Source organism: Archocentrus centrarchus, chromosome 6 (assembly GCF_007364275.1).
Source record: "Archocentrus centrarchus isolate MPI-CPG fArcCen1 chromosome 6, fArcCen1, whole genome shotgun sequence".
Lineage (NCBI taxonomy): Eukaryota > Metazoa > Chordata > Actinopteri > Cichliformes > Cichlidae > Archocentrus > Archocentrus centrarchus.
The window spans coordinates 14,178,038-14,198,110 of NC_044351.1; the positions used below are offsets into that span (position 1 = coordinate 14,178,038).

At 40.0% G+C, this 20,073-nt stretch overlaps 1 protein-coding gene across 1 annotated transcript; it reads right to left on the reverse strand.

Annotated features, from left to right (window-relative positions):
• Window positions 1-41: 41 nt before the first annotated feature.
• appl2 (adaptor protein, phosphotyrosine interaction, PH domain and leucine zipper containing 2) lies at window positions 42-16,340 on the reverse strand. Its single transcript, XM_030730739.1, has 21 exons — window positions 16,012-16,340; window positions 14,660-14,758; window positions 14,031-14,090; window positions 13,022-13,093; window positions 12,090-12,177; window positions 11,915-11,956; window positions 11,767-11,825; window positions 11,297-11,443; window positions 11,028-11,110; window positions 10,550-10,702; window positions 8,069-8,257; window positions 7,880-7,922; window positions 7,574-7,630; window positions 6,300-6,394; window positions 5,372-5,527; window positions 5,096-5,148; window positions 4,718-4,892; window positions 3,904-3,940; window positions 3,657-3,812; window positions 3,522-3,569; window positions 42-3,151 (listed from the first exon to the last, which is right to left on the reverse strand). Exons 1-21 carry the CDS (start codon window positions 16,066-16,068, stop codon window positions 3,020-3,022), a joined length of 2,001 nt encoding a protein of 666 aa, XP_030586599.1. The 5' UTR covers window positions 16,069-16,340; the 3' UTR covers window positions 42-3,019.
• Window positions 16,341-20,073: the final 3,733 nt, after the last annotated feature.

Below are 20,073 nucleotides of genomic sequence, written 5' to 3' on the forward strand. Positions count from 1 at the left end.
TTTTTGTGAAGCCCCTTTTGTGGGATAAAGAAAACACAACATTTACACAAGTAAGAAATGACTCATGTTTATTAAAGGATGCATGTTTACATGGTTTTAGAAAATTAGGACAAATTAAGTGCAAAGCCTTATGGGGTGTGAATTCTGGCATCTTCAGCCTTTTACAAAAAGACAGAAAAAATGGAAAGAAAATGGAGTTCTTGCTATATTACAGAAATGTATTTAACACTTTCAGAACACTTATTTTTACTGACAGTGCATTACTTATGAGAAAACATGTCAAGACTATGCAGCGCAGCTGAAATGACTGTACTGGGCTACAGCAGCAGCCACCTATACACTAAGAGGATTTAAGAGTGCTTGATCTATACAGCATCAAATTTGCAATGTCCAATCAGGTGATGAGGTTGACATTTAGGGAAATGAACTTGGTTTCCTGGAATAGAGTCACTGTTTACGTGTGTATTCTTCTGGCAACAAGCAACGCCACAAGTTCATGAGTCAACGCTGGGAACTCAGCCATTTCCACAAAAAAAAAAAAGTTACTTCTAACATGTTGCCCAGACAGCAGTTGTTCCCTTCGAAGTGTGAGACTCACTCTTCGCTCTAAGTGAGCTTAAATGCGCTTCTGACTACTGCAGACTTCTGACAGGTGATCTGTAATCCTCATTATGTGTTTACTGCCTGAATCAATAAACGCCATAAACATCCACACCATCTAATCAATTAGCTCTCCCAGTCACTGCGAGCGTGCAATCCTCTAGGCAGCTGCTGTGTGTGAACATTTAGCTGATATATTTAACCCAGTGTAAGATACATTTCTGTTTGTTGCAGCCCACTTTGATTTAGAGGTGCTTAGATTATGATGGGATTTCATAATTATGAAATAGTATAGCATAATGGATAATACCCTGACAAACTGCAGCTCAAATTTTCAACCTAATACTCGGAAAAAGAGCTCAGAAACTGGGAAGCTCAAGCAAATTTCCTGCACCTTGATTTCATCAAGAAGCAGGTACTGACTTCTGTCACAACACATGACCGTTACTTGGGTTAGTAAATGTCATCTTAAACATGTACTGGAACTCGAAAGGATATTGGTCTATATATAGTATATGTAACAGACTTTTATGGCTTCCTTTTCTCCGATTTATGCTGTGAAGCTCTGCTGACATGAATATTCAGCTGCTGCCTGCTGTAAGACGCTGAGTGTCTCCTGCTGAGTGTCTCCTGCTGAGTGTTTACGTTTGACATCAACGTGGAACGTTTCCAGCTGAGTTTAAAAATGTTCAATTTAGAGATTTCTGATCTGAATGAAACGCAGCATTACTCTGTCAATAGCCATCTGTGAGTGGGCGTTCATTTTTTTGCACACAAACAAGCTCTACCTTATCAATTAGTGAGCTTAAGAACTAATAGAGCCAGGATGTTCTTTTTTTTTAATTAAAACTTCTAAGAAAGAAACTATTTTACAAATCAAGTAATTCGCTCACTTGTAATTCCAATGTGTAGGTAATGAGTCAAACAATTTTGTTAGCACAGCTCAGAGGTCTAAATGAAATAGCCACTGTGTCCTTTGTGCAACATGTTTCTGCTTGTGGAAAACAAACTTTCAAGTTCAACTTCTAGCCGGTTTCTTTCACCTCCTCTGTACTAAACAGGCCACACACTGACACTGCACGGGCTGCCAATGTCCATCGAGATTTGTGCCGCAGCTCAGTCGGGTCGAGACTGAACAAAACTGCACCGGCAACGAGAGGGGACGACGAATTTCACACATTTCTTTCCCCGTTAGTTGTTCTGCTCTGATCAGCATTCATATGTAAAGAAGGGCAAATTGGTTTTTCATGAGTTCACTGTGATCTGTCTACATGCGTCAGTGTGACAGTTCAGTTGATTTTCTTTTAGTGTTACAGCTCAGTGCTCATAGTATAAGCTTTCATCTTCTGCAAAGGGAACTAGATTGAATGCCATTATTTAATCATGCACTGCAATAGATCCTAGCATATTGACTCTGGTTAAACATACATAGACGGATCATATTTACATGGGCTTTCAGGGAAAAGGAGCGTGAAGTAGTTTCTGGGCTTCTCACTGAAGAACTGACATACAAATCATCTTGTTTACATAGGTAGCCGAGGAAAATGTCGAGCATAAAAGTAATTCAGTTTTGTGGGAAGGCTTAAGATAGCCAGGATGCCAAGTTGTAACTTCATGGTGGCAAGAGTGCCGAAAGAAGAAAAATGTTTTGCTGAATCACTTGTGCCAAGTGCGTTCCCTGCTTTGAGACGCACATTACGATGCTCAAGGGATAAAAGTAATAAACTAGGCAAGAATCACTGCTCTAAGCATAAAAGGAAGCAATTTTATTTCAACTATCCTTCACCATCTTAAAAGTTTCCTACTAACTGATCAATTTAGTGCATTCTGTGCTAATTTGATGGTGTTTTACCAAAATAAACCTCAAAGTGCAATAATGTTTTTTTTCATAAATAATCAAGGAATAAATGCGTACCAGCCTTACATACGAGTTAACGAGCAAAATAAGGTAAAAGGTTTAAATCCTCCAAACACAAAACACATCAAACTATGTAAACCTAAAATAAATGTAAACCTAAACTGAAAGAGAGAGAGTCACCACTCTGTTAAACGGCTCGGGATTTTAGAAGACAATGACACGCACCCGGTATCTGCGTAGTGTCCCTTTTTGATGTGCGTACCACAGATAGTGGTGCAAAGACAAACTCCAAATCCAATGACACACCCCCCCCCTTTTTTTTTTCGTGTGTGTGTGTGTGTGTGTGTATGGTCAACCTCCTGTCAACGTCTTCAGTTTGTAGCACAGCAAAAGAGATAAAGATGTAGTTACTGTGGGTCAGTGGATGTGAACTATCTAATATTGATGTTACAGTACCGGAGTTGGGGTTAGGGGTTAAGATGAGACCTCCTGCGCAAAAGTAGGACTGCGGTCCTGGTTTTGGTTGGCTCGTCTTTTTTCTTCTTTTGGATCCAAGTGGAATTAGGCCTCCGACTCCAGATCTTCTTGTCCTGCTCCGTTGGTCGTATCGCCCGTCTCAGGCTCAAGGAGCAGGAACTTGCCGTCATTGGTCAGAGGCATGTTCTTCATTAGCTGGGCCAGGGCTTCTGGATCCTTACATATATATATATATTAAAAAAAAAAAAAGTTACATAGACTTGCTGAGGAACAATTTCCTTCATTTATTTTGTCACATTTTTTCCATTAGTGGTGTTTTTTTGTCTGTGTAATTGTCAGTTTTTTACATTTTTTTTTAATCTACTACAAATGACAGCTGATTTTTGTCAATGGTGGGAAGGCTTCATGTGCTTTGCTGTCAGGATCATAATACTTTAATCTTTGACGATCCTGTCTCTGACGGGTGAGTATATATAAAGTGGCAGCTGTCTAGCAGGAAATAATAATCTTAATAAATTAAAACATATAGTGACTGGTTAAAACAAAAAGATCCCAAGTTTTTCAAATTTCTATTTGATGGTATTACCTTCTTGGCTTCTGTAATCTCCTTTGCCAGGTTTATGGTGTAGCATATCTGTGAATAAAGAAAGATACAGTTTATTATATTTATCGTGTTCCCCTGCTTGAAAGCTTTCAGCGCTGTTGATTCTGGTCCATCAACCTTTTCGCCCTCTGTGTTGCTCTCAAAGACGAAGGCGCTGAACGAGGGCGCTCCCTCCTCATCTCCGTCACTCCAGTCTCGGCCTTCAACTACAAATCCCATCAGCCTCCCATTCTCTTGGTGGGCTGCAAACTGACACACTTCTCCAAGCTGGAACTGAGAAGAAATAAAAAAATTGAGAGAGATTTTTTTTTTTTTTTTTAGAAGTTAAACTGCAGACAACCTGACTTGGCTCACTGATACTTACACTTATTCTTGTAACTTGAGTCTGTGGGTCTATCAACCTGTTGAGGAAAACAAATACAATATATTTCTATCACAATATTTAAAAAAAATAAATAAATAAAAAAATGTGGGTAACATAGCAATTCGACACCAAACAATTTGTTCTTTGCTGCCAATATTGATGCTGTGATGAGACTTCAGAGGGTTCCTGCTTCAAGGTTCTTTTTATAGTTACATCAGGCAATGATCTACAGCAACTTGCCAATGTTTAAGTTGTCGAGCTGCCACAGGAAAGCACCAGTGTTCTTTTGTTTGTTTTTAATGATTTCAGTGGCTCTTACTTAACTTGAGATTCATTCACAGTTATGTTAATGACACGTACCCACTTGGTGTTACAGACAACTTGGATTTGCACACACAAGGACAGGAAACTTATGTGCTTTACATGGTGTCCTGGGTTACAGGAAACAAATCTATGTATATAGCTGTGCCCAATGTCCAAACCAGACTATGTCACTATGCCAGACTAAAATTGAAGTGTAAAAATGTGTCAAGATCTTAAAATTATTGAAAGAATTCAGGATAACTGTTTCTCCAAAAGGATTGAGGAGCCACTAGGAAAACACTATAAATATATTATAACAAGTGACAAATTTGCATAAGTACCAGCAAAACTGTAAAGAAAACAATAATTAAAGCAATTGTTTAGGCTTTTTTTTTTAAATCTAAATCAACAGGAAACTTCTCAGTGCATCATACAAATCCCCTCCGTCTGTCTCCAGCAGTTGTATTGATGAAAATTGTATTTTTTTTAAAAAAAAAAGTGCTGATTCTACCTGAGACTACTGCTAGTGACCATGAGGTGGGCCTCTGTGGTCTTGAAGATGTTGTGGATGGCACGGGCAGCCAGCACCTGCCTCATGGCCTCATAGATCACCTCCTGATTGTCGCCACAGCGAACCGCCATAGAGCCCAGGAAGCGCACAGCAAATACCTGCTGAAGGAGAGAGTCTGCAGAAACATACAAACATTATTCACAAGCAAAATATGTCAGCAGAATAAAAACACAAGGACAGTGAACAAAAAATAAAAAATAAAAAAATTGTACCAGGAAAGGGAGTGCAAACACAAATACACATGAGGTTAAGGTGAACTTAAAAAGTAGTTGAGAGAGGGTGGACCATTAAAGTGCATCTAGAACAGGAAATTATTACCATCAGTCTCTGTCGAACAGTCATCGTCTGTTTCTCCAAATGGATTTGTGCGTCTGTCAGGACGGAAGCACATACAACAGCAAAAATACAAACAATTAAAGTCCTGGGTTAAGTAGTTACAAAGCAATCTGCTTCCTGGAAATGATATAAAAACCACAATGAGGCCAACATTTAGGAAATTAGTGTCATCGTCCACCAGCATCTCACCCCTATCTGTCTTTTGCAAAAGCATAAACAAACACCCACACAAACTTCCTGCCTCAGCCGTCCTCTCACCTCCCCCCAGCTCTGTTCTGGTCCTGAAACTCAGACGCAGGCAGCATGATGTCAAACTGAATGGGTGTCCCTGGGGCTATCAGGTCCTCTGGTTCTGGGGCAACTCCTGTTTTCTGAGAGCCACTGCTGGTAGTGTGAACACCTCCTGGCTTAGCTCTGCAGGAATGGGACAAAATGAAGATGAGTTCTAAGAAATAAACCAAGACCCCTCCCTGAAAAATAAATAAATAAATAAATAAAGGATAGGTTCACATTTTTCAAGCCTGTCTCAATACTTCAGTCAGCAGTCTACATCAGCTGTGAAATGATTCATTCCTAACCAAACTACAGTGCCGGTTTACGGGGCAAAAATCTACAATCCTCAAGAGGGAATTTCACACTGAAAATCCTAACGGTGAAAGAGAACCACTTAAGACCGACCTCATAATGGATTTGACTGAACTTCAGAGTGTATTTCTGGTCTTCTAACAATTCTAAGACTTTAATTTGCTTTAAAGAAGGGATCTCAAAACAGCGAGCATGAACAGAAGGAGAGATTACAGCAGGCAAAGCTCGCCTAAAAAACACAAAGCTTCATCTCAGCAAAACAACCTTGTTCAACAACAGGTATTTACAGTGATGCATAAGAGGCCCTCCACATCTTCAAAGCTCAGTGGCAGAACTCAGAAAACAGGAGGTTTCATGTGACAAAACTGAAAAAAATGGTCACACTTTACTTTAGTGATCAGCATTTTTACCACGATACAAACTGATTTAAAATCTTACTGTAGTAACATTAGAAACTACAATTTCACAATCAGTGCTGCAGTCTGCACAACAGATTTGCAGCCTAAAAAAAAAAAAAAGCATTTCATTACAAGCTTTGGCTAACTCTACAGTGATGTGTGTAGGATCTGGATTATACTCTTACATGAGCTACATGCCTGACCTGTCAGGGTTGGGTGAGCCTTCTTGTCTCTTCTCAAAGCTGGTGATGGGAGTCACTGCCTGGATGGCGGTTTGGTTCAGCCGGATAGCCACAGCCTAATATCAAAAAGCAGGGGCATTTCAGTATCTCACATCAGTAGTTTGAGTCATTTAGCATGTATAAATGTTCCAAAAACATTTCCAAATACTTGTCTAATTCTCTGCATTATCTCAACCTGATGTTTGCTCCGTGTACCATAAGCAGGGTCTATTTAGTGGCAGCTATCCCTAAAAAAAAACAGCAGATGGTTTCCTGGTTTAATTCTTCTGTTTTCTAAGTTTCTATTTGTTGGTTAGCTCATACATAATCAAGTGTAGGATTTGAGGGATGTCCATGGATGCAATTATTTACAGTAAGATGGATTGCAAATTTGGAAAAAAGAGAATCACTGAATAATAATTATTAAAAATCACGCTTTTGTAAATATGAAAAAATAACGTAGAGAATGTTTTATATCAAGGATTTATTGGAGAGCAAAATTAATCACTGCCTGGGAGGTTTCATTCTAACTAACTTAACAAAAATCCGCCAAACAATTAACAAAAGTCGCAAAGGGAACACAAAATACACATCACTGACAAGACAAATGAGGGTGAGGTCATGCAGCTTTCCACAAACACTTAAGCTGCAAGAGAACGGAGGCAAATTACATAACTTTTACAATTAGATAAACAAGATAAGCTGGGTCTAAAATCATTCTCCATCTGCTGCCTGCCGCACTACACTTCATTACCAGCTCTTCTTGTAATTCTATCCAGCCCCCTCAATAATTGTGAAAGTGGAAAAACAGTCAGTCTAACAGCTATTTACCAGAAATCCCACAATGCTGTGCCTTTGCTCCTGAGGTAATAAACATTTTCAGGTCTGTGAATGTGCACCTGAAACTGATGATGGCATCTTAAATCTATGTGAAACCACCAAGTGATTACCACACAAGAGAAGTAAGTGCATAACAGAGAGGCCAATTTTGGATGCAGCCACAGTCTTCTCATCTCTGGAGAATGTAAAGAATTAACATTTGTAGAGCTAACACTCTTGCCAATAGTTGCAAGACAACTTTGAGACATAATAACTATTATTTGTTATGTTACTTTAATAGAATAAAAGTTCTCCAGTTAATGTGTTAACTAAAGGAGTGAGTAAACATTCACTGCCTAACTGAATCACAATAAACTAGGTGAAAGCTTAGTTACAGTTACAGTGTGTAACTGTGTTGGTCAGTATGAAATCTTTACCTCTGGGTTGTCAGTCAGGTAGATCTGTCTGGAGATGTTGTTCACAGTGCAAATCCACTGAGAAAGAAACACAAACCCACATTAGGACTTCATCTAGCTCGGGCACAGCATGAAATCACTTGACAGATACCAGCTGTGACAGGCCAGTCAGATGTGTCCGAGCACAAAACCTAATATGAAAACCACACAAACGAGTCTTGACAGTCTCTCCATTGTTCTATGACAGATACTTGCAGCAGCAGATATCTCTGTAAAACAATAACGAAGGTCAAACACGGCTCTTTGAGCTGCCTCTTACGCACTTACTTCTTCATACTCCTTTTTACTCTCCGCTTGTAGAATCATTGACCTGTAGACACATGAATAATAACAGAGAAAATTTTAAAACACACACACACACACACACACACACACACACACACACACACACACACACTCTCTCATACATGTTTCTGTATTACTGTCATTGCTGGACACAGAGAAAAGAATACACACGTCTTTCCTGAAGGGGAGGTTATCTGAAAACAGTAGCGTCTGTCCTCACAATCCACAGCCATGACAGAGCTGTTATCCAGGTCCAGCACCATGCCCCCTGCTACCGCCCCCCGTGGTTGGCACATGAGGTTCCCTCCCTGGGTGAAGAAATATAGTCGATCCCAGGCTGTGGTCACTAGGCCTGTTTTACTGGAGAAGAAAAGGAGCATATGGATTAAAGGCATATATGTAGAGCCAGACTGTAAGTATAAATTTAAAATAAAGTCATGGATTCTATATTAACTTATATAACTTCTTCAAGGTAGGAAACAGAAATTTGAACAACAAAGTGTAAGCTCTCTCCATCTGGTAATTTCTCAAAGATCATAATAACCCAGTGACCTCTGAGATTAGTCTCTTAATCTGTGGCTCAGAGGTGTCTCTCACTGTAATTTTAGTGTTTAATTTCGCATTCTTGACATTTTTGTATCATTTTAGACTACAAGTAAAATTACCATATTAGTCTTATCTGCATGGAAGCGCTTTGTTGGGAAACAGCCTGCAGAAAATGAGTGGTATAAGTCAACACCTGTGGCCCTCCACATTTGTACAAGGTAAGACATGACTTAGTGCAACAACTGGCAACGACTGCTCCACAGGACAAATTCATATGAACTGCTTTAAAAATACATATACATTAAACAGGCAGATCTTACCTACTGACAGTAGTTTGACTCAACTTACTTATCAGCCATAATAGACTTTACACACCTTTGGAAAACATGACACATTTTCCATGAAAACGCCATTATACGCACCTCCATTCGCTTAGTTCCTACACTGAAACTCTAAACACATGCCAAACACAGCCCGATAAACGTTAGCAATATTCAATAACCAGCTACAAACACACAAACAGGGCACCTGCTTCTGTAGCTCAGAGTGACTTCATGACATTACTTGAGCTAAAAATCTGACAGGCAGGTAACCTTCTCTGAATATTAAAAGATTCAGCTTTCCTTAATTTTCAATCCGCGCAGCTTAAAGCTGTTCATATACTCATAAAAGATTTAATTATGAAGAGCTTTCAGCCCACCTGAGCTCATATTTTAATAATGACACATAACACTCAAAACACATTTATGCAAAGCCCACAGAAAGATGAGATCTCTGACATGACAGACACTTAATTACTTTGATTCATTGCATTTTTATGAAGTATGGGCTTGCACGTTGCTGTGGTTATACAAACAGGCTAAAGATCCTGATCAAATATTATTTTATGTGTTTATATTCATAAATGCTGGTTACTTAAAAACTATGAGACGTCTTTCAGGGCTCCATTTTCCTATCAAAACACCACTTAAAAGCAATAACTGATCAATACAAAACAGTATGTGTCTGGTGTGGTCAACTATATTATTCGGGTAATTTTACAGAAGCCATTTTTTGATCAAATGTCTTGTTGAAAACACTATTTTAATTACATTTTCAAACCAACTTTTCCTTTTTTCCCCCCCACAAGTGGATCCAGAATTATCCTCACTTTTTTTTCTTTTTTTTTTAAATGTAACATTTGATTTCTGAGGTTGTTTGATTTTGGCTCTAAATATGTTTTTGGCTGTTAATGTTGTATATGCAATTATAACGAAGCTTGGATGCAATTCATCTCTGAGTCACTCCATTTCAAACCTAATCTATACGTGTGTGACTCATTTCAACTGCTCATCTGTAAGCCTTCTTTTTTGTACGCTCCGTTCACCAAATATTCCCAAATGCATTTTCTTTGATAAATACTTAAGTGTGTGGCTCATGTTGCCATGGGTGATTCAGACCCTTAATACTGAGAAACCATTTGAAACAGAAAATGTTTTCTGGCCTCAGCTCCATTTGACAAGCGTTTGAGGCTGCTGGCAGTGCGTGTCATTAAACAGAATGGCATTCTGTGGAAACCTTTTCTCCGGTGTCACCGACATTTGTCAAAGACTTTGGATGTATATGAGGGAGAGACAGAGTTTGACAGCTCTGACATTTCACTAAATCACAATGCGAGCTACGCAGCAGTTTTACCCCTTGAAGCCATTAAGAAAGTTTCCCTTCTCATACATCTACTCTAGAATAAGCTGACAGAGCACACTGTCAACCATGTTACCTGACACACCTTGTCTGCTGTGACAGACTTGCTGTTTACTGTGTTCGTGCTTATTTTTTAAGCAACTTTGGCGAAGGAAGCAAAAATAATTTCTTGGTTGCGTTTGGTTATTTAGGCATTCAGAATCTCCCGGAGCCACCGTGGATCAATGGCACCATCTACTGCACCACATTTAATTTCCTGACAAAATTGGAAATGCCACGTAAGTAAAATAAGGCCAGATTTAAAGCTTCCTCACCAGCAGGTAAATTTGTTTTCTTTCATCGCATCTTTTAACATATTGACCAGGAAGTGAATAGGAAGTGTCCTTAGATTTCAGATAGGGCCGTAATGAGTGCAGTTAATCTTACTTCCTAATGTTGAGGTAGCCTGCCTTCTGGATAAGTGTGCGATTGACAGGCTCAGTGTCCTTATCTGGCATGTAGACAGTATCTTCCACAGACAGAAGCTCCCTCTGGGATACTCGCATGGCCTCCGCCTCTAAGTCCAGCTGGGCCTGGATGCTGAGATAGAAAAACCAAAATTCATCTAAACTGGTTCCAGGAATTTGATTTTTTTTTTTTCCTCTTCTAAACAAAGATAATTAAAATTCAAGGACAATAAAAAAAAAAAAAATCATTCAATGCTATGACTTCGATCACAAAAGAAAAAAAAAAATACACAAATGGGGAATACTGGGGAAATTATACTGCAGAGCATCACAATAACATTAACTGTCTCTCACACACACACACACACACACAAGCCACAATACTCCAAAGTCATATTTAATCAGTTGCTATTTAAAAGAACCTAAACTATAACTGTCATTAATGAGATGTGTTTTACCTTTGTGTCATGTTGGAAACAGAAGAGATAAAACTGTCCATCTTCTTCGACACCAGCTCAAAGCCTTTCTTGAAGAAGCTGATCTGTGACGTGAAAGATAACAGCAAGCCACTTTTAGACTGCTGTACATGTAGAGTTGGAATTGTTGCAACTCACATGCTTACAGTTTGGGGACTCAATTTTATATATCTAAATGTAATAAGGAATCACTTCATATTTTTAAAATCACTGAATTTGAATGGTGATGTAATGGTGAGGAATCCAAGTACCTGTGCCTGAGTGTAGCCTAGCATTGGTTCGAGCATAGCTACTCTCTTGCGATACTGCAGGGCATTGAGGGCACAATAATATTGCAGTGAGGACTGGTGCTGCTTTCTTCTGGTGTAAGCCACCTCCTTCACCAAGTCTGCCTTCAACTATCCAGACATGAGAGGGAAAAGCAAATAAACAACACAGCTGCATCATCTTGTACATCCAAGAAAACACATTGTTTAGCATAGTAAAAAAAAAAAAAAAGTCTTTGCACCCATTATAATGCATAGTGTAGTTATATCCTCTGCTGCTGTGCCTCCCATGAGGACGCACAGCAGCAGAGGATTATTTAGTTTAATCTATTTGTACTTCAAATGCTTTTAAAAGACTCCCACTGCATTAATGAGAGCATTACAGCATTGCACGGTGTTTTATGGCTCGTGATCAATGAGAAAGAAGCTAAGAAAGCACTTGGCAGTTACTCTACCTTCTCATTTTCCTTCTTCTTGGGCAATCGACTGTACTTGACCATAGCTGCCTCATGCTCTGCACAGTACCAACAGAAAGACAATCAGTATCAGACAGTAACTACTTCCTGTAATTTACTTTTCTCAGACTGAAAAGCCTGTGCTTACCATCGGTGCCAATGGCAAATATTTCCTTCAGTGTGCTTATCTCTGAAAAACGCACAAATATTACAGATTTATCTACATCAGGTGTGTAAAAATGCATTGCTGCATATGTTTTACTTGTGTTTTGATGAAATGCATTTTAAAATTAAGTTTTCAGTGCAAGCCTGTCAGAAACTACCTGTGAGGTCTTTCTCCCGGAACTGGATCAAGGGGAAGACCATGCTGTCAGCCATCTGGTTAGCTAGCTCGGAGTGGAGCGCATTCAGCTGGACCATACAAAACAGATTACACATATGAGGCGCCGAACAAGGACACAAAGAGAAGATGAACCCCTGCCAAACATCTTGAGGGATTTCAGTTTAATATTTACAGTAACATTTCCTGCCAGCAAGCTGGAAAATTACATTTTCAGTGAAATGGGGGCATAGCGGCAAACAATGCCTCCCCTACATCATAATAAACCTATACTGTGGAAGAGTACATTTCATAAAGAGCATAATAAAGCTCACTGTTTACTCTGATATTGGAAACGGGGCTGCGTATCAGACGAATTCAGCTATTATTCCCTGTGGTTATCAACAAGCTACATGCAGATTTAGCAGGTGCTAAAGTTCACAAGATTAGGTGCAGTTGTCGGCCTAATTCTCAGTGTGAAATGAGTTTTCTGTACACGATGAGGTAAAGGTCAAGCAAACAATCAGCCTGTGTCCTCTGAGCATATATGTGTGTGTCCTGAGTGCTGACTGGGCAAGGCTTGTGGACCCCCACGGCTGACAGTGACAAGCCCATCTGTTTTGTCTATATATGTGAGCCGGCACGCCGCTCCATCATCTCCTCATCCATCCATCCACCCACTGCTATTTCCCTCTATTCCTCTATCCGGTGAGATACCCATCATATCAGTCAGTTCTGGTCTCACAGTCATAAAAATCCTCTGCTCTTTTCATTGAGCTTATTTTCTCTACCGTGCTAGGGGAACGTAGGTGCTTTGTAACATGATAAAAAAGCAACTACAGACTCTGCGGTAGCTCATCATCTCGCTCCTCTGCTGTGCACACACCGCACATAAATGTACTCATAGAACAAGAAAACTGCAAGCACAGGCCTCACCTCCACTACAGTTTTGGCGAAGTTCTGCAGCGTGGTGATTACCTCTTCATCACCTTTTCCATGGGCAAAATTCTAGACAGAAAAGGAGAGGCCAATGAGTTTAGACCGTGAAACTGCATAATGCTGCATAGATTTATTTAATGCACAGGAAATGGAATGGACTGGCATTTATATAGCACTTTTCTACTCATATGGACCACTCAACGTGCTTTAGACTGCAGGCCACTTTTAACCATACATTAAAACACTCTAAGCACTTTATCTGCCTCACATCCAAGGTCAATTTAGAATCGCCAATTAACCTAATACATATGTGTTTGGATTGTGGGAAGAAGCCTGGAGGGAATCCATGCAGGCACAGGGAGAACAGACTGCGCTCAGAAAGACCCCAGCTGGGGTTTGAACCCAGAATCTTCTTGCTGTCAGGTAACTTGCTGTGTTTTTTTTCCAAGAGTTTAACATTTAAATAACACTGCGTTCTGGCACATCCTTTTCATGGAGCAAAGCCAAAGATAGTAATAAACCCAGTACGTAAATCCAAGGTGCTGAGTTTTAATCCTTGTTCAAGAGAGCTAAGAAAGTGCTGCAGTTACAGATCATTGCCGTTTGTTTTGTTTTTTTTAACTCAACATTCACATTCACCCTGTAAGCCAGAACAAAGTGTACCAACAAAATCAACTGAGCCACATGTCTTTCTATAACTGATTTAATACAACAGTTGTGCAGACTTTGGAAACTATTCTGTTTTTTTTTTTAATGTTGACTACATTACTAACAGAGGTGCACTCCTTCACAGTATTTTTTTTCCTTGCACACAGACACATGCAAATTCACACATGGACTAAAGTTCAGATGGAAATGATAATACTAAAGGGTGTGTCATCACAGCCTATACTGATAGTACTCACAGCACAGGCTTCTGTCTTTATTTGTGCAATCATGCATATAACTCAGCATATCAGCTGAGTTACTTATTTCACTTACACTGCGGCACTACACCCATACTTACTTTCTTCTCATATTCCAGAAGCTGCTTTGAGAGCTGCTCTGTGGCCAGTCCCATCTCACTCTGTGATGGAACAAAAAGGAGAAAAAAAAGAAATGTTAACACACACTGGGGATTTTTTTTCCCTGCTACCTTCTTTCTTTTGCTCCTCAGCCCTCGTCTATCGTAAAGGAATAAAAAAAAGAATTGAAGGGTCCAAATTAAAATTCCTATGAAAAGGTTATGGGTCAAATAAATGGCATTTTTACCAGTGCACTAATGTTGGCTCAAAAAGAGGCCTGAAGCTATGTTTATGTGAAATCATGCAAAGTTGCAGAATAATAATAAAATGTGATAAAACAGCAACATTTGAGCAAAAGTTTTAATGGAACCCCTGTGGGGTTGAGACTACGGTGTTATAGTTTGGTACTTTTCTCATCAAAAACAGGGACTCAAATGGCATCTTCAAATCAGTACAAATCAACACAACACTCTCCTGCCATTCAGTGATGCAAAACCCAGAATCAGCAAGTCAAATTAGCACTCGTGTCCAGATAGAAACATCCTCCCATTATGTGTTTGAACAAGTGGCTCCGTTCCACAGCAAATGGAGAGGAGTGTTCACGTGTGCCTGATAGTGATTTGTTTAGTACCTGGGCTCCAAACACCCGCTGCATTGACTGTAGCAGCTGGTTTGTGTAGTCTGTAAGCATCCCCACATCTTCCTCAAACACACTGAGCAAAGAGCGAGTCTATTGGGGGGTGGAAAGAAAGAATGAAACAAAAACATTACAGACTTTTCCAATGAACATTATAAAGGCAAGAAAACATGAGACAAGGGTGAAATAACTGGAAAAACATCTGAAGCAATTATCCTACTAATCAACTTACAGATCTTAAATATTTTGATAACTGAACGGTGGATTTGCTTTGTCGTACTGAAGCTAGATTTCAAGTTCAACTAAAGCTAAAACGATTTTACTGCAGGGCGGCAATGCAAACAGGCGAAATCCTGTCTGGTGAAGTGTTTTCCATAAACAGGTGCAGCAAGGTAGGGCAGTTAAAGCAGAATGGCACACACCCATCCAGTTAAGTCTGTTTACATTTCACTCCAGCTGACTTTTCCAACAAAAGGCCCATGAGTCCTTTCACACCCAGAAAGACACCACGCTTTAGCTGACCTGGCCTGCCGATAGAAATATGACAGGTCCGTTTCTTGTTTTGAGAACTGCATTTTGAGAGAACAAAAAACCCAAGCAGACAGTGACCCTCCAGCATGGGTTGCTCAACCTTCAATGAGGTCAGCCCTATTTGGAGGAATAGTGATGCAACGGACAGCATAAAACAGGATGTAGTTGATGTAGCAAGCACAGAACTTTGTTCAGTATCTTCACCGCCCATAGTCATGCATGAGGTGCAGGACTTGAAATTAGCTTTTACACTGTGAGATCATTTTATACCCTGAAAGTATTTAGCATGCCATTTTGCAGCGACACTACCCTGTTGCGGGTTGTTGAATTATTCCAGGGGCGTCCGATAATGGAAACCCCTCCCACATCCTGGGAATCAGGCCCAGAAGAGCTATAGTACAGATTTTAGCTCAAAAATAACTCCACAGCGTTAGAAAAAAAAGCGACTGCAGGAGACCGAGTCTGGTGGGGTTATATGGTTGTGACTGACAACAAGTCTGGATGTGCACTAGAAAAATCACCTCTGAGAGATGAAATCCCTGTAAAGGGCGGTAGCTTTCTAAATACCACAAGGACACAAAAAAACAGATAACCGTGACATGCCGTAGAAACTAAAACAGACTGGGAGGTGCAGCTACTGCTCACAGGGGATTACATTCCTGTAAAATGTGCCAATTGAGAGCTGTCATCGACCACTGGAAACAGCTTACAACGGGAACTGGATACTGTCTGGGCTAAGCTAACTTCGGCGTTCGTAACGTCTTTAATGAGACAGTTTTGGGTTTACAAGCATGAGAAAACAAATGCAAGCCTACCTGAGGACTGTCCTGTAAAGCCTCTTCAAGGAGCAGTTTGTGATGTACGGCCGGCATCTTGTTAGCTGTGCAGGAGAAGGGAATGAGGGCTTGAATTATTTAGAATGTTGACTCAATTTCCCAGACGCCACTACGCGGGTAAGAGTAACCCGTATGCATTTGGTAGTGGGCCCAATCATTATGTCATATACTTAAGCTAGGAGCAGCCGGTGACCAGTAAGAACAAATACTCCCAAACTCTAAACTCTAAAGTCGATTACAAAAAAAAAAGGTTCACGTTTTAGTTTATTCTGTTCTATGAATTAATAACAGCAAAGCTTCGTGTAACCTTGCTGACTTACACTAAGGTAGGAGATTTTAGTGTCAACAGTGACCCCGTCTGGTGACATAAAGAATTGCAGCATTTAATTTCAAAATAAGACCCGTGACAAATTAAAGGAAAAACCCCAAAAAGTTTCTTATTAAGGTGTTGAACCATCATGTGCCACTAGAAACACATTGGCGTTGATCCTAGAAGTCTGAAACTCTACTGATAGGATGAATCACCATTTTTCTAAAATATATTCCTTTAAAAAATGATGGTGGTAGTGTTTCCAATTACTCCTTAGTCTTAATTAATTTCTTTTTCCATTTAATATCCAGATGAGGCCTTGGTTGAACTGACTGTTGACTGTGGTAAGGAAGCAACTTGGGAATACTTTTCAAAAAAATAAATGGATGTAATGCATTGGTGAGAAGTTGCACAAGCCTTATAAAATCAAGTCTGGGAAGTAATCAGCTCTCGTCCTGTTTTGCATCAGTCACAACAGACAAATTGGCTAAGCATGACATATGCTGAGTTTCTGCCTCTCTAAGTAAATCACACTTATTGCAGAAACTACACAAAGTAAAACAAAACAAAATGAAAATACAAAACCAAAACATAGCACTGTTGCTCTAATCATAATATCAAAACCTATACTGACGTGGTTTTTCTCGTTCTGTAAAAATCTGTATCTCAATTCAGGCTATTTTAAAAATATAAACTCTATGAACTCAGACAGGAGACAACATAAAATATGCACCTGCGTAGTATTTTCCTTTACTTTCTTGTTGTTGTTGTTGCTGTTGTTTTAGGTCTGAATAACTGTGTCGTTGACTTGTTAGGATGGCCACGTCTTGTTGTGTTGTGCCCTGATTATGTAGACAAGCTGTGACAAGCAGTGCCTCTTCATCAAGCTTACAGCCTGAGCAGGAGAGCATTCTTCCCTCCCCAGTGGACTCGCCTTGGTTAATTGGTTTAGCTGTGGCTGTAAATCAGACAAGGCTTTTCAGCTCCAACTCTGATAATGAACTATGTTTGCTGGCTTGACAAAGTCTGGTATAACGGGCATGCTTAATGTCAGCCAAGCAGTGATCTAGCTAACCAAAGACCACACTGAAAGTAGCAAGCTGCATTACAGTTCATTGTTTTGCTTACAATTAATTATTTGCACTTTTCTAGAGTAAAAGTAAAGCCCATATAGGAAAGTATACATAAAAAGCCCTATAAGTCATATTTTTAACATGTTAGCCTTCTAACAGTTGCTAAATAGTAATAAGTACAAAATATAAATGCAGTTAAGACTGAGAGGGCATATCAGTTTTGCACTATTGGTCTCTAAAATAATTGCAATTCATCCTCATGAGGGAAATTTTATTGCGATCCCTGTCCTGGTTGTCAAGTTTTCTCACAGGCGATGCAATTGTGAACCTTGTTAAGGTGCCAAAGTGAAAGAGAGGAGCACCTACGTTTTTAGAACTTCTTCTAGTCTTCTGGGGATAATAGATACCTTTCCAAATACTGTGGCAATCCAACCATTTATAGTCAGAGGACCCTCTCTGTCCACTTCTATCTCTGCCCAGTAACCATTGAATCCCACAGACTACTCATATAAACCACAACAGCTGTTGGTCTATCAGATGATAGAAATTGGTGAAAGAAAGCTATGCTTAGCTAAGGCCTGGGTGGCGATTTATATTGTGTCATGATCGTTCATGCTTTATTTTGTCATGCCTCCATTATTGTAATTCATTATTCCTTTGCCTGAGAAAGTCATCCCTGGATTGCCTGCAAATGTTCCAGAATGCTGATGTGCGGCTGCTCACCAGGTCCTCTAAAACGGGGATCCTCAAATCCAGGCCTCAAGCTTCTATATTTGACTCAGGTGTGCTGGATCAGGGACACAACTAAAACCTGCAGGACACCGGACCTTGAGGCCTGGATTTGAGGATCCCTGCTCTAAAAGGTCCCTTTTACACCTTTAAAGTTTGGAGTTCAGTTAAAGATTTTCAGAGCTGGTGATGTTCAGATGGCTCCTTATTTTAGTGAACTACTTCATCCGTGTGTAACTGCTAGGTCTTTGAGATCAGCTAATCAATACTTGTTGGCTGTACCTAGATCTAAATTAAAGATGAGGAGGTTGTGGCTTCCAAGTTGTGGAACTTGTTTCCATTAGACTTCAGCTCTGTGGACCCTGTTGTAAGAAACTTGTCTTTAATTTGTTTTATCCATTTATATAGTTTTAATTGTCTCTTATTTTGTATTGTAAAGCACTTTGTGACTCTTGTTCTTGAAAAGCTCTCTAAAAATAACCTTTACTTACTTACTTGCACGGCTTAAGGTCAACCATGCACACTGAGTTCTCAATCAGACTTCTTCCCACACCTTGAAAATGTGGTGGGTGTCCTGCTCTTGTGTGCCATACCAAGACTGCAGGATTTTGACTTGGTGAATTTCATTCAAATGCTTTACACTTCAAGGTCACCACTGCATCATTCTCTGTGTGGGTGGCTGACACTGACAGGTGCATGGACATTGTGGTTTAAAAAAAACCCAAAAAAACCTGCACAGCTTGTCTTTTTAGAGAAAAAAAAAGTTGTCCAGTGTTTGCCAGTGCATCCAAGCAGGTGGCACACTCCTTCCTTCTGGTAGCAGTAAACTATTCCAAGTGGCCGCTGACTGCCACAGGATCTCTCTCTGACCTGTGTCCTCACAGACGTCCGCACCCCTTGGTATGTCAGACGGTGCATCGGGTCCAAAACTGATTTTGCAGCCCACCTTTGGAGAGAGCCCCAGTATTGCTGTTTCCTCCTGTTTCCTCCTGTGTTTTACGCTAAGCTAACCAGCTGCCAGCTACAGTTTTACAGTGAACTGACAGATGGGGGTGTCATCAGTTGTCTCACAGTGCACATAAAGAGCACGCATGAGTGGAAAAAGCCTTTTCCCCTCAAATATCTTTTACTCCAAATTGCAATGGATTGTGTTTAAAATTGACTTCACTATATACAAACTGTTCTCATCCTTCTACATACTCAGAATTTTTAGTCTATTTTTAGTCTAGCATAAACAGAAGGATAATTTATGATGTCAATTTTTTTTTTTCCTCTTGAAATTTCACATTTGAATTTTAAAAATCTCGACTCTCGTGATAAGGTACACTGACTGAATGTGTGAATTGGTTTGACTGGTGCAGAGTGCTAATGTAATGCAGCTTGCCATCATACTTTACTCATATGACTGTTCTTGTAGTCTAAGAGCATTCATCGTGACTGAAATGAAGAAAAGAGATGCACTGAGAATTACTCGGGACTATAAACGGACCTGCACAACCTTTGTGGTTCCATGTGTTCACTGTTCAAGGCTTTTCCATATTTTCAGTCTCACTGACTGCTAAGACCCCAAATATATAAGCCTCAGGTCATAGGTGAGTATGAATATATGTGTCCCCTCTACTGAAAAGAACAAGCCCTCTTTTGTTGATCAATATTTTAGCATACAACAAGCAATTTAGGAATTTCACAGGATGCCATACAAACAGGTTAATATATTGATGCCCTTAAATGCATTCCAGTTTTTTGCACCTTTATATATAAAGGAAGCTCCTTATTGGTTGCCTCTCACTCCACCCTCCGCCCCCTTTCCCCTGGTTTCCCGGGCAACCTTGTCAGGGTGGAGGAAAAGAGCAAATCATGTGAGGGTAAAGCATCTTTCTCTTTCTCTCGCTCTCCCCTCATTGCTCCTCTCTCTCTCTCATTCTCTCT

Bases quoted from the DNA above. Each gene is read 5' to 3' on its own strand.
- appl2 (XM_030730739.1), bottom strand. From the start codon at position 16,068: ATGCCGGCCGTACATCACAAACTGCTCCTTGAAGAGGCTTTACAGGAC. The intron at 10,703-11,027 runs GTAAAACACATC...TTTCTATCTCAG, and splicing joins GTTTCCAACATGACACAAAG to CATCCAGGCCCAGCTGGACT. The intron at 5,149-5,371 runs GTGAGAGGACGG...CCGTCCTGACAG, and splicing joins CAGAACAGAGCTGGGGGGAG to ACGCACAAATCCATTTGGAG.